The sequence below is a fragment of the Branchiostoma lanceolatum genome, chromosome 2 (genome assembly GCF_035083965.1).
Source record: "Branchiostoma lanceolatum isolate klBraLanc5 chromosome 2, klBraLanc5.hap2, whole genome shotgun sequence".
Lineage (NCBI taxonomy): Eukaryota > Metazoa > Chordata > Leptocardii > Amphioxiformes > Branchiostomatidae > Branchiostoma > Branchiostoma lanceolatum.
The window spans coordinates 23,305,184-23,319,114 of NC_089723.1; the positions used below are offsets into that span (position 1 = coordinate 23,305,184).

The 13,931-nt window shown below is 41.2% G+C and overlaps 2 protein-coding genes across 2 annotated transcripts in view; one reads left to right on the top strand and one right to left on the bottom strand.

The window, feature by feature from the left end:
* The first annotated feature begins 722 nt into the window (after window positions 1–722).
* LOC136428017 (leucine-rich repeat and immunoglobulin-like domain-containing nogo receptor-interacting protein 1) lies at window positions 723–8,092 on the top strand. The gene is made up of 3 exons (XM_066417258.1): window positions 723–1,152; window positions 6,226–6,442; window positions 6,995–8,092. Exons 2-3 carry the CDS (start codon window positions 6,233–6,235, stop codon window positions 8,090–8,092), a joined length of 1,308 nt encoding a protein of 435 aa, XP_066273355.1. The 5' UTR covers window positions 723–1,152; window positions 6,226–6,232.
* LOC136428016 (uncharacterized) overlaps window positions 8,060–13,931 on the bottom strand; it is a 29,309-nt gene continuing 23,437 nt past the window's right edge. The window contains exons 13-16 of the mRNA XM_066417257.1: window positions 13,746–13,853; window positions 11,078–12,047; window positions 10,087–10,220; window positions 8,060–9,537 (exon numbers count right to left, since the gene is read on the bottom strand). Coding sequence (XP_066273354.1) covers window positions 9,403–9,537; window positions 10,087–10,220; window positions 11,078–12,047; window positions 13,746–13,853 — 1,347 coding nt within the window. The 3' untranslated portion in view covers window positions 8,060–9,402. The remainder of the gene's footprint in view (window positions 9,538–10,086; window positions 10,221–11,077; window positions 12,048–13,745; window positions 13,854–13,931) is intronic.

The following is a 13,931-nucleotide window of genomic DNA, read 5'->3' on the forward strand; positions in this document are numbered from 1 at the left end:
CGCGTGTGTGTGTGTGTGTGTGCATGCGTGCGTTCGTGCGTTCGTGCGTGTATGTGTGTGTGTGTGTGTGTGTGTGTGTGTGTGTGTGTGTGTGTGTGCGTGTGCGTGTGTGTTTCCGAATTTTGTAGTCAGCTGAGCATAGCTCAAGAGCCTCTGGATGGATTGCGATAATATCTTGTGTGTGGTTACGTCTTGGGAAGACAAGGGTCAATATCAATTTTGGGCATCTTGGTATGTGACCTTGGTACTGAAGCAGAACCTCAGTTTTTTTTATCTTTTGTCCTGGACGTGCTATCGTCTTCATGCTTTGGAGACAGAGAGCTTATTATGTGCTGTTTTCTGACTGTATATATGCTATTGTGGTTACAACCGATCTTGGCAGCTACCAGAAAACCGGTAGCTACCAGAATAACATACACGAGAATGATGAAGAAATACATTGTTCTAGTGCAATCATCTTGATTTATGCCAATGCGGTCAGCGCCCCACACGTACACGGTCTGAGCTGGCATGCCAAGGCGGTCAGTGCCCGTGAATGACCCCGTGAATGGTGAAAAATTTGTTCTAAACCGCCCTTTGTGGCGCTCTCCACTCTACTCTTATATATGCTTTGAATTATGCACGTTATAGGGCAGTAGGAGGTGGTGCGTGCCTTGTACACACCGTGTGAATATGATCTCACCCTTTACACTTACTCCTCCCCTTTTGGCAACAGTGACGAACCAACGGCTGACGACTGACGGAGTGTTCAATCTGGATCCCATTGGAAACTGTGCCAACAGCAATGGACCTGGGTGTCCCTCCGTATCTGGAACAAGGCACTAGGAATTCCGGGGAACTTTCTACGAGACGAGTGGGTTTCATAAGGGTAAAAGATTTTTCAGGTCAACATAAAAAGGTCTGGGAGACATCGACATGCCGCAGAATCGTGCCGTGTCTATTTTTCATACGGTTGCTAAGAGACCGTCTGTATTAAAGGTGCAGAGGCGTTGTTGTGTAGAGAGTTCTGTCTGTCGCGTCTTAGTCGCCCGCTCAACACATGATCAATCACTAGTCGCTATTCAAATAGCGTCTTGAGACACAGTGTGAGTTCACTGCCTTTCCTCTCCTGAAGAAGACGCACATCCTACATTTCCAGTCGGTTACACCAAGGTAGGATTTCAACCTTCATGTTTTTGAAATTGTTACTTTAACTTGAATGAAAGTCGGGAAAGTGCCACGTGGCAGAAGTGGTAACTAGACAATGGCGCGGACTACTAAGTCAATACGGTGTGCGAGTGAAGCCAGGTGTACATATTCAGGTGCTTAAGTCAGCTAGCAATGCAATATTGCCTTTTTGCTGAATCGTAAAAACTATCAATATACCGTATGTTGTTTCCCTATAACCACTTGTGCTAGAGAACCACGCTGACCGACTTAGAGCCCTGGTCGAAAGAAAGGCGATTTGAGTCTGAGCAGTCGAACAAAAAAAGAAAATATGATTCAAAATTTTATCCAGTTGCCTGAGTAACTATTTCTGGCATAAAATATGATTCAATTTCCTGAAAGAGTGACAGCCCCTGTTTTTTTCTCAGGGGGGTAAAATTGGAAATGAGGATGATCTATATAAACCCCAGTGTGTCTATATATCTCTTATACAGGTCACACTGCCACCACACAAAAACTTAAAGTGTATAAGTGTAAGGCTCCGTGAAAACAAAGGTATCGTTTTCGGTCTGTGTTTCGTCGTGTGTTATGTGTGTCGGTGTGTGTCTGTAACATTAAGTTGTTTAAGGTGGCTAATTTGGATGGATAGAGATTCATTTTAACATATACATGAACTGAAGGTTGAAGATTTTCTACACATACGTACAGACTGCGTTTGATTTATACATACAGTCGTGAGTGTCGCTTTAGGTCATTTATCGAGGGTTAACCTGGGTTAACTGGGTGCTAACCTGGCGTATGTGTTTTGGCATTATTTATCAAGGGTTAACCTAGTTACCTGAGGGTTAAACTGGGTTTAATGTTCTTATTTCCAGGTTTACCACAACCATACCGTCTAGCACAATTCCACAGGTGGGTCTGTTTAACTTTAAGCGGTAAGTCAAGGCCAATTACATGGCAAACGCCCAATAAATGCACCCAGGTATAGTCAGTGCAGTACGTCAGGGTCAAATTACACAGCAAATTTCCAATAAATGCACCAAAGTATAGTCAGTAAGTCAAGGCCAGTTACATGGCAAACGCCCAATAAATGCGCCATGTATGGTCTGGTCAGAAAGAAACTGTGGGAGTCTGTTGGTTAATTCAAGGCACCTGGTTGAATCATATTTATAGGTGTAGAAATGAAAGAAAATAGAAATGATAATAGAAACAATAGTCTGCAACGAGAGTATAAGAGGAAATTCTATTTTCACAAGTGAGTAAAAGAAAGACCAACCCCATATACATTAATACCCACACTAATACTCGTGTGTGTTGGTTAAATATGATGCAGTTTTCATTATGACTTAGTAATGTTTCAGTGGCAACCAAGGCATTCTTACTCTTTAATTCATTCTTTTTCTTACTGTGTTCTGTGAACACATATATACCCTCTTCATATCAATTCGATTCATACTGTAGACATTGGACTTGGCAGAAGGCTTAGTCTCTCCGCCATGCAAGAAACACAATCCGCCCGCAGCCAGCATCCCAGGCGGAATGCCCGGCTTCATATATCAAGTACAACCCATGCCATTCAAACTCAGCTGTGTGGAAAATAAACTAAGTCCAAACTTCAAACGATCCGTTGCCCTATATGTTTTTAGTTTCCTCACCCCGAGATCTGTTCCAGTAGTTAATAGGGTCAGCCGGGCACCTGCGCTGACGACATTTCTAGAGTGGTTTGAGACTTTAAACATCCGCTGTATCCGCTGTTAGTAACACGGTGACGAAAGACTGCTGAGCACTAACACCCCCTCACCAAGGGTCCACTGGTCTTTCCACTAGACAGCGATCGCTGAGCGACCGTACAGCGACCAAAATCATAGATTTATTTCATCCTTGACTGGAAGATTGGAATATGATGTGAGATGTAAAAGTATGATTTAAAAGAGAACAAAACACACAAACCTAACAATCAAATTCCTCCTTTATCCATGAAATCTGACCTGTCAATTGAAAGTTTGCTCGCTCGGCGGTCGTAGCGCGGTCGCAGCCTCCAGTGGCTGCGACCGCTGCGCGACCAAAGATTTGACAGGCCGCTCTTAGAATTTCATAGATAAAGAACGAATCTTTTTTTACGCTTTGTAGGGTTTGTTGTCTTTTAAATCATACTTCTGCATCGTGCATCATATTCCAATTATCAAATCATACAAACGTTGGTCTGTTCAACTTGGGTCGCATAGGAATTGTCGTCACCGTCAAAAGGGTGACCTTAGGGAGCTGGACTGTGGCACTAGCCAAGGAGTGTTGAGGATAAAGAGTTTTCAGACGGTCCACTGAGATTTCAAATTCGTCTCGGTGAAAATTAGAGTTTCGCCAAGCACGGCGGCGTTCCGAAGCCAGTCGGCCGCCTCGTCAAAACGTGCATTTTGAAAGGCCATAAAGACTTTATCTATCGGTCATCGCAGTTGAACACAATTCAAAGATATCGTTAGATTTTCACAATTTTTGTATGTCTTTTCCCCACGTTTGTTACGTTTTCTAAACAAATTAATGTATCAACGTTAACGTTCGAGTCCAACTGAAATTATAAAACTGAAAAGGAACCTGAATAGCTTTTTTCTGCTTTGAGTTTTCCTGTACGTATGCACAAATGTATACAAAGGTATCTTATAGAGATAGAACATAGCCATAAAGTCAACCGTCTTCAAAAAATTACGAGCGGAGGAACCTCGTCGACAGGTGCTACGACCGTTAAGGTCAACGGTTAAGTAAAAAAAGATGTCGGGGTTAAGGGAACTTGACTGAAGAGGGTTAGAAGGTTATTCCTTTGCCCTAACCCGCTTATGTGAGCGCTCTTTCTGACCTGTACAGGTCTAGGCTAGGCCCCGGCTTAAGGACTATAAGATGGATGAGGAAGTGCATGATGAATGATATTTTTCTTTTGATTGTATTTATCTAAGAGGCGTTTTTATGGATCCATTTGAAAATGATGTTATGGCAAAAATACAATAGAGTCACTTCAGGCACCTACAGTGAATAAACAAACTGGGCCGTTTTGTAAACGCGTCTAGAGATCGTGCTTTTGAAAATGTTGATTATGGCTGGTGTGCTAGCCTGGTATCCTAGTAGGCTGTAAGTCATATGCATAGCTGCCGAATCTCTCTTTCGACCTCTCCGTAGATATTTGGGGTGTGTGTGTGGGGTACGGGCCGTTGGATAAGGGAAGAGTTCCCGGGTGTCACGGATCCGGAGAATTCGGAATGCGGTATCAGTGAATCACTGCGTTTATTATCATGTTCCCGTTGATGGCAAACCAACTACAGCCAGAGCAAGTACATCTAATGCAGACTTTAAATTCAATGCGGGAGGGTGAAAAAACAACAAGATGGGTAAAATAAGTTGGCTTAAATTTCATAACAAACACCAGTAGACGTGGTAACAAGCCTGAGGCGACCAAATCTGGTATCACAGACAACAAGTGTTTATTTCTGTATTCCAGAAGTGCACAAAGTGACACTTGTGCGATGGGCTGGTATCACTTATCAAGTTGGCAACTACACTTTTGGCTCAGCCATACTGGTGCTACTTTTACAACTATCGAACTAGTTTCGAACAATTACAACCATAGCTACCTCACTAGAGTCACTTGACTAGAGTCACGTCTACAAGTATAATCAAGACTACGATTCGAAACATTTTTTCTATTTTGGTACTTTCTTGTCATTGGAAAAATACTATTTTCTTTTTTTCAATTCAGGCGAAAATTAATGAAAGATTTATATATTGCAAGTTAATGAGCGCGCTGATGTCATTTATAAAATTTACTCGCTGTAGCCTAAAGGTTAATGATCGAGCACGGATAGGTTTTATATGGTTAGCCTAGCCTCGAGTCCCGTTATCTTTGGTCCGCTCCCAACGGTCGTTACTCGCCGTTGACCGTTGGGAGCGGACCAAAGCTAACAAGGCTGGACTCCAGGCTACCATCTGCCCGCCACGCGCCCTCAGTGACAGTGCTCCCATCTCCCACAGGTTGGACACATGCGGGAAAAGCCATGCCAGATGAAGTGTCTGTCTGTCCGCAGCTTCAACCATTCGATGTATTGTTCACGAAAACATTAGGACAGTAGGGCATAGTAGGCTGTGTACAAAAAAAGTTAGCCCACAGCAAGTAAACTTTGGTAGTTTGCGGCCTAAAACTTCAAAAGCCTAAACTTTTTCGATGACAGCCGCGCGCGCATTCATTTTCGCCCGACTTCAAAGAAAACAGACAAATACAAGATTTAAGTTCTTCCCACTCTAAATTGAGTGAACTTGTACTAAAAGTGACAAAAAGTAGAAGCCATGAGTGTAGTTACAGTGATACTAGGCTATCACACTACTGAGTGCCATATTCTGCACTTCTTGAACATAGGAATAAAAGACTAGTTGGTGGTGATATGTTTTGTGGCCTCGGTTTTTGCAAGCTCAGATCATCTTGTTTTGTTTTTGCCCAAGTTTTTTTTCTTTCGCATCGCATTATATTAGGAGCCACTGTCTGCCGAGAATTTAATTTAATAGAATTTACATGCCGTGGCCATACTACTAATATTAATGGCACTCTGGCACGTGTATTAAACTTCGGTCGTGCCATGAAGGATCATGAAGCGAGTCTAAACGCACAGACCCCATTTGGTACAAACCCACGGTAAACCTCAGCGCTGTGCGAACATCAGTACGTACCGAACTTTTAATTGTCTTGCATCTTGATACCGCCGTTGTTTTTGTTCTTTGTGTGTGTTTGTTTGTTCCGTGTGTGTTCGCAGTCATTTGAATATTGCAGTGGCAGGATGTGAGGTGGGAAAGCAAGGCTGGTTAGGCCCGTGTCCTAAGTTGGTGCCACAGGCTTAGCTCGGGTCCAAAGTTTCATAGAAAAATGCACAGACAGCCGGAGAAATTCACAATAATGAATACAACAAGAAATTGACAAACATATTTCACAGAATTTGAGATCTTCCATTTCTTCTTCTATAGATGTATGGAATATAAGAACATATCATAACCCTATGAATATGCATACAAACCAGATAACCCACGACTTATCTTTATCAAATAAAGCCCAACTATGAGGACGGGAACGAGACTATGGACGGTGCTCTTGCTCGTCTCCGCTGTGCTATGTCAGGACAAGGCAAGACCCCATAGGTGTCCGCCCCGCTGCCTGTGTTACAAGTTCCTCCCTCACGTCAGCTGTCGACGGAAGAACATCAGGGAAATTTCACCACACCTACCTCAAAGCACAAAGCAACTGGACTACAGCAACAATGTGATCAAGGTAGCTTATTACCTTCGCCAAGAAGGTTATGTCTTTCGGTGTGTGTCTGTCTATGAACAGTACTAGTATTTGTTTATGAATTGTTAACTGTTACTTGCTGTGGATGGATCTTTATAATACATGTATTTGGTATGTTGGGATCGTTGGCAAAATGCATGAAAAAATTGATTGAATAATGGGCCCCCTAGCGGGTTTCCATGATACTGCAGCAGGACCTCCAGATTTGATATCTAGTGTTCTGGACATGCTATGGTCATGATTTTCCAAAGGTAGAATGATGATACATTGTGGCTGTTGGGCTTATGAAGAAGTGACGTACATTTGAGCCCCCTAGCACCTTTTTGGAACTGTAGGGGTTGATTACTCTTTTAAACTAAAATGAAAATGAACAATTCAAGATGGGGTTGAAGAAAATTAGACGACAAATTGCGCCATTTCTTAAAATTTCTGGCACAACATGACAGTCTCTGTGTGTGTGTAAACATATTATACTTTTAGTACACCATTTTGATCTACACTTCAGACCATTGTCTTATTTTCCTCCCAACACAGGCGGTTCCAGACTTTGTGTTCAGTAAGATGGACAGGCTGGAGGAACTGAACCTTAACAAGAACATGTTGACAGAGGAAGGGATCACTCAGTTCTCCTTCCTCGGTCTCTACAACCTGGGGAAACTCTACATGGCCAACAACCACTTCGGCGTCATCTCACGCTCCATGTTCCAGCATCTCAGCAGGCTAAAGTACCTGGACATGGCAGGAAATCGAATCTACCAAGTGCAACTAGACGCGTTTTACTACCTGCGGAACCTACAGAGCCTTGTTATGAAGTATGACAACCCCAGGGCTCCCCTTCCCTCGTCAGCCTTACACATCGGTACACTGCGCATGCTACGGTTGTACGGGAGGATGCCACAGAAGACAGTCCCGCGTGGCTTGTTTGCGTACCTGTATAACGTGGAGTACATTGAGATGTTTGATATGGGCATTAGGAGGGTGGATCGAGATCTCATATATGGTTCACAGAAGTTGTGGGGCGTCTCCATGGACATGAACAAGTTACGAGACTTGCCAGAGGACCTCTTTCGGTATAACAAGAACTTGAAGAGTATAAGTTTGACTTTTAATCGTTTCCGCGATGTACCGATGGCGGTTAAGCGCGTCACGTGGCTGGAGAACCTGTACTTCAGCGGGAACCCTGTCAGACTGCTGACGCCACAGTCGTTTGAAGGTCTGGAGGAGCTTAAACTTCTCCACATTGGTGCTATTCCAGGGTTAGTTACCATCAGTAGGACATTCTTCTTGAACGTGCCAAACTTAGAATTTCTGTCGCTGTCTGGGAACCGACGGCTGAGGAAAATTCAGAAGGAGGCCCTACTGTATGTGCCCAAGTTAAAAATGCTCAGCATGGACAGGTGCAACCTAACAAGTTTGGACAAATCCACGCTAAGCGGGGGGTATCTCAGGGTAGTCTCCATGCAGGATAACCCATGGTCATGTGATTGTCGTTTGAAGTGGCTGACTGAGCTTTTGGCAGGGGAGGAGAACGTGCGGGTGACTAGTAAAGAAGAGATGACGTGCTCCCAGCCAAAACGGCTGGCAGGAATGAAACTTGAGCAGGTGCCACCAAATGAATTTATTTGCCGCTGAGAGTTCAAAGTCTGAAGCTAAATGAAAGTTTAATACATGTATATACAGTTTAAAGAGAAAAGTCACATGTACGTTACTTTGAAATATCAAGTAAGGGCTCGAAATTTATTTTTGGAATTATAGGTGCACTAGTGCACATTTAGGTGCACAGAAAAACTTTTGGGTGCATAACATAAAGTAGAATGCCAACAAAACATAATTATAAACCTTACTTGTTCTCTTAAAAACTTGATTTCATAGCTAACTTATAACGTTTTAACAAGTTATAGAACAAAGGATTTATTATTCTCTCAAACTTAAATGTCAAGAATATGCTGTATGCTATTGTACACACAGATCTAGGTGCAACAGTGTACCCACAGTCAAAAAATAGATGTACAGCTTCAATTTTGGTTGCACAAGTGCATAATGCATCCAGTATTTCAAACCCTGTTATCAGTGGTACATTTGTTTAATTTCAAACAATGGCAGGAAGGGTATTACTCTAAATGCAATTAAAATAATGTGTATATTACTTAGAGAATGACAAACTCAAAATATGGAAGCAGCTAAGTAACTTAGCTGCAAAAAAGATCCAAATGAATGCAAACATTTTGCAAATTGAAGTTGCTTGTTATCCGCAAGCCAATTTCTAATACAGTTAGAAAGTATCGATGAGACCTTCTAAATCAGTCTGTTCTAATATCAGCCAATTTCTAATACAGGAAAAAAATTATTGATGAGTACTTATAATAAGTTCATCTTAACAGCAGTATGATATTATTCCATGCAAATGTGCTCCTACCACATGCAAGGTTTTTAGAATACCAAATGCAATTGATATACCTCAATGATCTATTCTTTCAAGGTACAATGTAGATGGCTATTTCATTGTGCACATTTAATCAAGGAGGTTTAACCTCCTTGCTTTAATCTACCAATAATCATCAAATCAAAGTTTGCAGGCTTGAATATCAGTCTGAACATGTACATTACAGATTCTGGTCTATAGAAATACATGGAAATATATAATATTAATAACATAATTAATATGGTCTGAGATTTGAATCCAAAAGAACATATTATCTTCTTCAATTTTGAGGTTTAACTCATGTTCTGTTTTTGTATCATTTTTATTATCTGTATTATTAGAATAAAATGTATCATGATGGTAGACTGTATTCCTCTTCTTTTTTTTCGTAATCTATTACAGATCAATGAAACAATACAATTATCACAGGACTGAACTTTTAACAGAAACTCCTATTTATGCTAGGAAAATGCATTCAGTCTATATTTTGTGATGAAGTATACATGGCATTGTCTAAATCTCACTTTCTACCCTTCTTAGCTTTTTTGCCTGGCGTGTCCCTCTTTTTATTTCTATTTTTGTTCTTTACATTGACCTCTTGGTAGTAGTGGGTTCCGACTTTCTTCGTCTTCTGAGCTCGTTCTAGACTCCGTCTCTGTAGATGGAACACAAAGAACATGGTGGTAATGATAAGATGAGGTAGCTGTCACTGACAACTGTTTTTCAATCCACCTACCCACCTACAGTATTGGTTCCAACAGATTCTGAAGAGGAAACAAATATTAATGCTTACCTAAACTTGTTCAAACACGGAACCATCAATTATAAAATGTAGTAACCATTATACAATGTACTAATCATCTCATATGCCATGTTAGAATGTAAATCCTATCTATTCATTTATATCAAACATGGAAAGCCAACCTCAATGGTGTGACCACCACTGGATTGTATCATAATATGTACAGTTACATACAATAAATAGTAATAATAAAAAAAAAACTGCAACTACAACAACAATAAAAGTCATAGTCTGGTCCACTCCAGTAGGTCATCAGAGGTCAGGCCAAGTTCTACATCTGGTTTTGGAAATTGACATGGGCATGGGTATAGACCAGAAAGAAAGTCTGCTAATGATATGCCATTGTTTCCTTTAATAAGAGTTATTCTTAGGTTGGTGCAATGTGCATGTACATATCCTTACCTGCTTTGCTGTCAACTTCTTCTTTTTCTCACTCTGCTCAACAGCGACATTTTCTGTCGTTTTGGACTTCTTGCTGGGAGAGGGAGTTGCCTCCAAACAGAAGACATGGGGGCTCACTTTCACAGCATAGTTATCTGGGTTAAAAATAAATCAATGCCAAAGTTTTAAACATATTGCACAATAAGATTCAAAATACAGTCAAACCTACGTACAGAAGTGACCACCTCTACATAAGGACAAACTGTCCGATGTGACCACTTTTTGGTGGTCCCTTAGATTATCTTCCCATTGACACAAGCATTAGGACCACCATTATTGACATGACCACCTGTCCACATGGACCAGGTTTCATCAGTCCCCTGAGCGGTCTTCTTAGGTAGTTTTGACTGTAGGGGGATTTTACCACAGGTAAAGTCTCACATAGTGGGGACATGATATGGTTTATCACAATGTGCTGAATCTGTCAAATTCCAAATGGTACAAGATGTATTAGCCAATAAGTTATTTGTTGCACTGTCTTGATTCAAATCAAAATGTACTGTATTAATGTTCGATGACTACATTTTGCCAAATTGATGAGGATATCTACATGCAATAAGCATGGTCTTGGTTCCAATTATGCATGCGCAGTGAAATACATTGTGGGTAGTATTAATGTACATTTGTACATTTATCAAAGGTGTAAAGGTGGAGGCCATATAAATCAAATTACATGTATAAACAATTCTCTAGACCATGCATTTAAAATTAAACCGCATGTCCAGACCTGTTTGTTAATGTCTCAGGGGCATTCACCTTTGACATACTTAGTATACAAATCTAAAAGCCATTTTCAAAGACCATGCTTTGTTCCAGAGTTATGAGTGTTTAAAGGTTAGGGTTGCTAACCCTAACCTTAACTCTAAATATTTTTCAAGTGTCTTCAAATGGAGCAAACGTGGGCTCATTTGAAACGTCTCAGTTGAAAACATGAACAGACCAAGAATCATACCTGGTGCTTGCAGAAGCTGTGTATCAGATGGAGGCATATTCATACTTGGAGAAGAAACACGGCCACTTTCCATGCTACCACCTTCTGCCGGGCCAGGTGTAGACTGTACTTTCCAGCCACTGGTAGAGGCTACAGGTGTAGAGGCACTGGCTTCAGATACTGCAGAGGCTACCCACTTTCCTGATGTGGACATCTGAGTAAGCTTCCTCTTCATGGCCTTTCTAACCTTTTTACTTACTGGACTTTTTTCTATGTACTGACTGGCTAGGCTCTGCCTATCTTTTACATCTCCTTTATTTGGCTGAGAGCTAGTGGCACTCAGTGTTTCGTTCTGCCTCTCATTGCTAGGATCTCTTGTCGCACTGTCCTGTTTACTTTGTCTGTCCTCTACTTCTACCTCTTCTCCAAGCTGTGATGGACTATCATCCTTCTGTGGTTCTGCACTGCTTTCATCTTGATTACTATCTTTAGTATCATCTTCACTTTCATTGCTAACTCCTGATTGGTTCTCTTCTTCCTCTGGCTGCAGATCCTCTTCTTCTTCTTCTTCTTCTTCTTCCTCATCTCCTGGACCATCATGTCTCCCAAGATCATCCTCCGACACATAACTCTGATCAGCGCTGTAACCAGACATGGTGCTGACCACTCCAGGAGACTGGGGCTCCAGGGGTTGTACATCATCACCCAAGAAGTCTAGCCCGACCACGATTTTACTCAAGTCCTGGGCTACCCTGGGTTGCCTCCTATCAAGCTTCTCTTGCTTGGCTACCTTCATCTGTAACCGTTTCTCCTTGTTGGTCAGGCCTGAACCTTCTTCCTGTGGAGACTTGGGGACATCTTCCTGCTCTGTTTCTGTGGTGGTCTCTGGTTCTGATGTGGTTGCACAGGTGCTCTCATCCTCAGTCTCACCAGCAGCAGGTACAAACTTGATGAGTGGTTGACTGGAGCTTTCCGTCGACTTTGATGGTTTCTGAGGGTATGACATAATGGTATATAACTTGCTATGTGTTTAGTTAGTATATTTGTATGTGTCAGGGCTGTCTCCAGGTTTAAATTTTTTCTGCCGCAATCATTCTTTGGAAGCTCATATTAGTTACCTTCGCTGAGAAGGTTATGCAGAGGGTAGCGTTTGTGTGTGTGTGTGTTTGTGTGTTTGTTTGTTTGTAACGTACAGCATAACTCGAGAGGGCTTGGATGGATTGTCTTGATATTTGGTAGGTGGGTAGGTCTTGATGAGACTAGGAAATGATTAGATTTTGAGCCCCCTAGCGGCTTGTTACGGTACTGCAGCGGAACTTCCTGTTTCGATATCTCGTGTTCTGGACAAGCTATGGAACTGATTTTTGAGTGGTAGATAGCTCTTTGGACAGATAGTAAGTGGTATAGGTTTTGGCCCCCTAGCGGCTTTTTTGGAACTGCAGGATCAGGTTTTGGTTCAGAGTTTGAAAGGGAATAACTCAAGAAGGGCTCGATGGATGGTTATGATTTTTGGTAAGTAGATAGCTTGAGTGATGATGTACATGATTAGATACTTATTATGCAAATCAGTATCTAATTTGCATAATTAATGAGGAAAGTTTATATATCTGCCAAATTCCACGATAGGACTCTCAAACATGTGACATATGTAACTGAAGAAGAGAGAAATATTGATAGATATCAACTATGCAAATGAAGACCTCATTTGCATAATTAATGAGAAAACACTATAACTCAAGATGGGCTTGATGGATGGTAATGATTTTTGGTATGTAGATAGCTTACGTGATGCTTTGTATGATTGGACGATAATTATGCAAATCAGATTCTAATTTGCATAATTAATGAGACAATTTTAAAAACCCACTGTGTTCCATGATATGACTATTGACATATGTGACATTTGTTACTGAAGAATTTGATACATTAAAAATATGCAAATGTAGGCCTAATTTGCATAATTAATGAGAAACTACTATACTTCCATACAGGTAAATGATGGCAATTTCATACTTGTGTCATTTGGAAGTTATGTGAATGTGAACATCGTTGAATCAAATTATGCTAATAAGGACCCCATTTGCATAATTCAAGACAAATGTTACTTTGTTAGCATAACCTTCTTTGTTAAGTTCATACTTTTTTTGGGGTGAAGAAGATCAACTGGTATGATTTATAATTGATGACAATCACTCCTGATACGTCAGTCATAAAGGTTAAAATCATTTGGCGAAGGTATGAGGTCGTGGAACTCTAGTTGCCATTGTTAAATCTGTCATTTTAAGCTCACCAAAATACATTTTCATCAATTTCATGTCGTAAACGTCCGATATTTTGGACAGATGGGGTAAATGTAAATTTTTTTTTACTCAAGCAAATTACTGTCCTGAAACAGGGAGATGGGTCCTGGAGACAGCCCAGCTATGTGTATTGTCATGCTATGGGTCATTGTACCCCAAATAAAGAAATTCAATTTTTGAAAAACCCTACAAACCACATTTTGCACTTTGTTTCCAAAAGCAGTTTTGGCACTTGCCATTTTACCACTGATTCAAACTGATAAAACATGCATATGCCAAACCTAGAACTAAGAAATTCAAAAAGAAAATAAAGCATAGTTGTGGTGGGCTGCATTTCCCATCCTTGCCACAAGGGGGCTTCTAAACACTGTTGTCAGAATCAATCATACCTGTATCTCCAAATCAGCCCCTGGCGGTTTAACAAAGTATGGCAGGCGGCCCCGCTGGAAGTCATTCAGCACCATCTTGGCCACGGTACTCACATCAGGCTCACCACCCTGCAGTGGTATATCAGGGAAATATGTTATAGGTTGATACAACTGTATGCCTAACCCTGTGTAAGCTAAGTCAGAGAC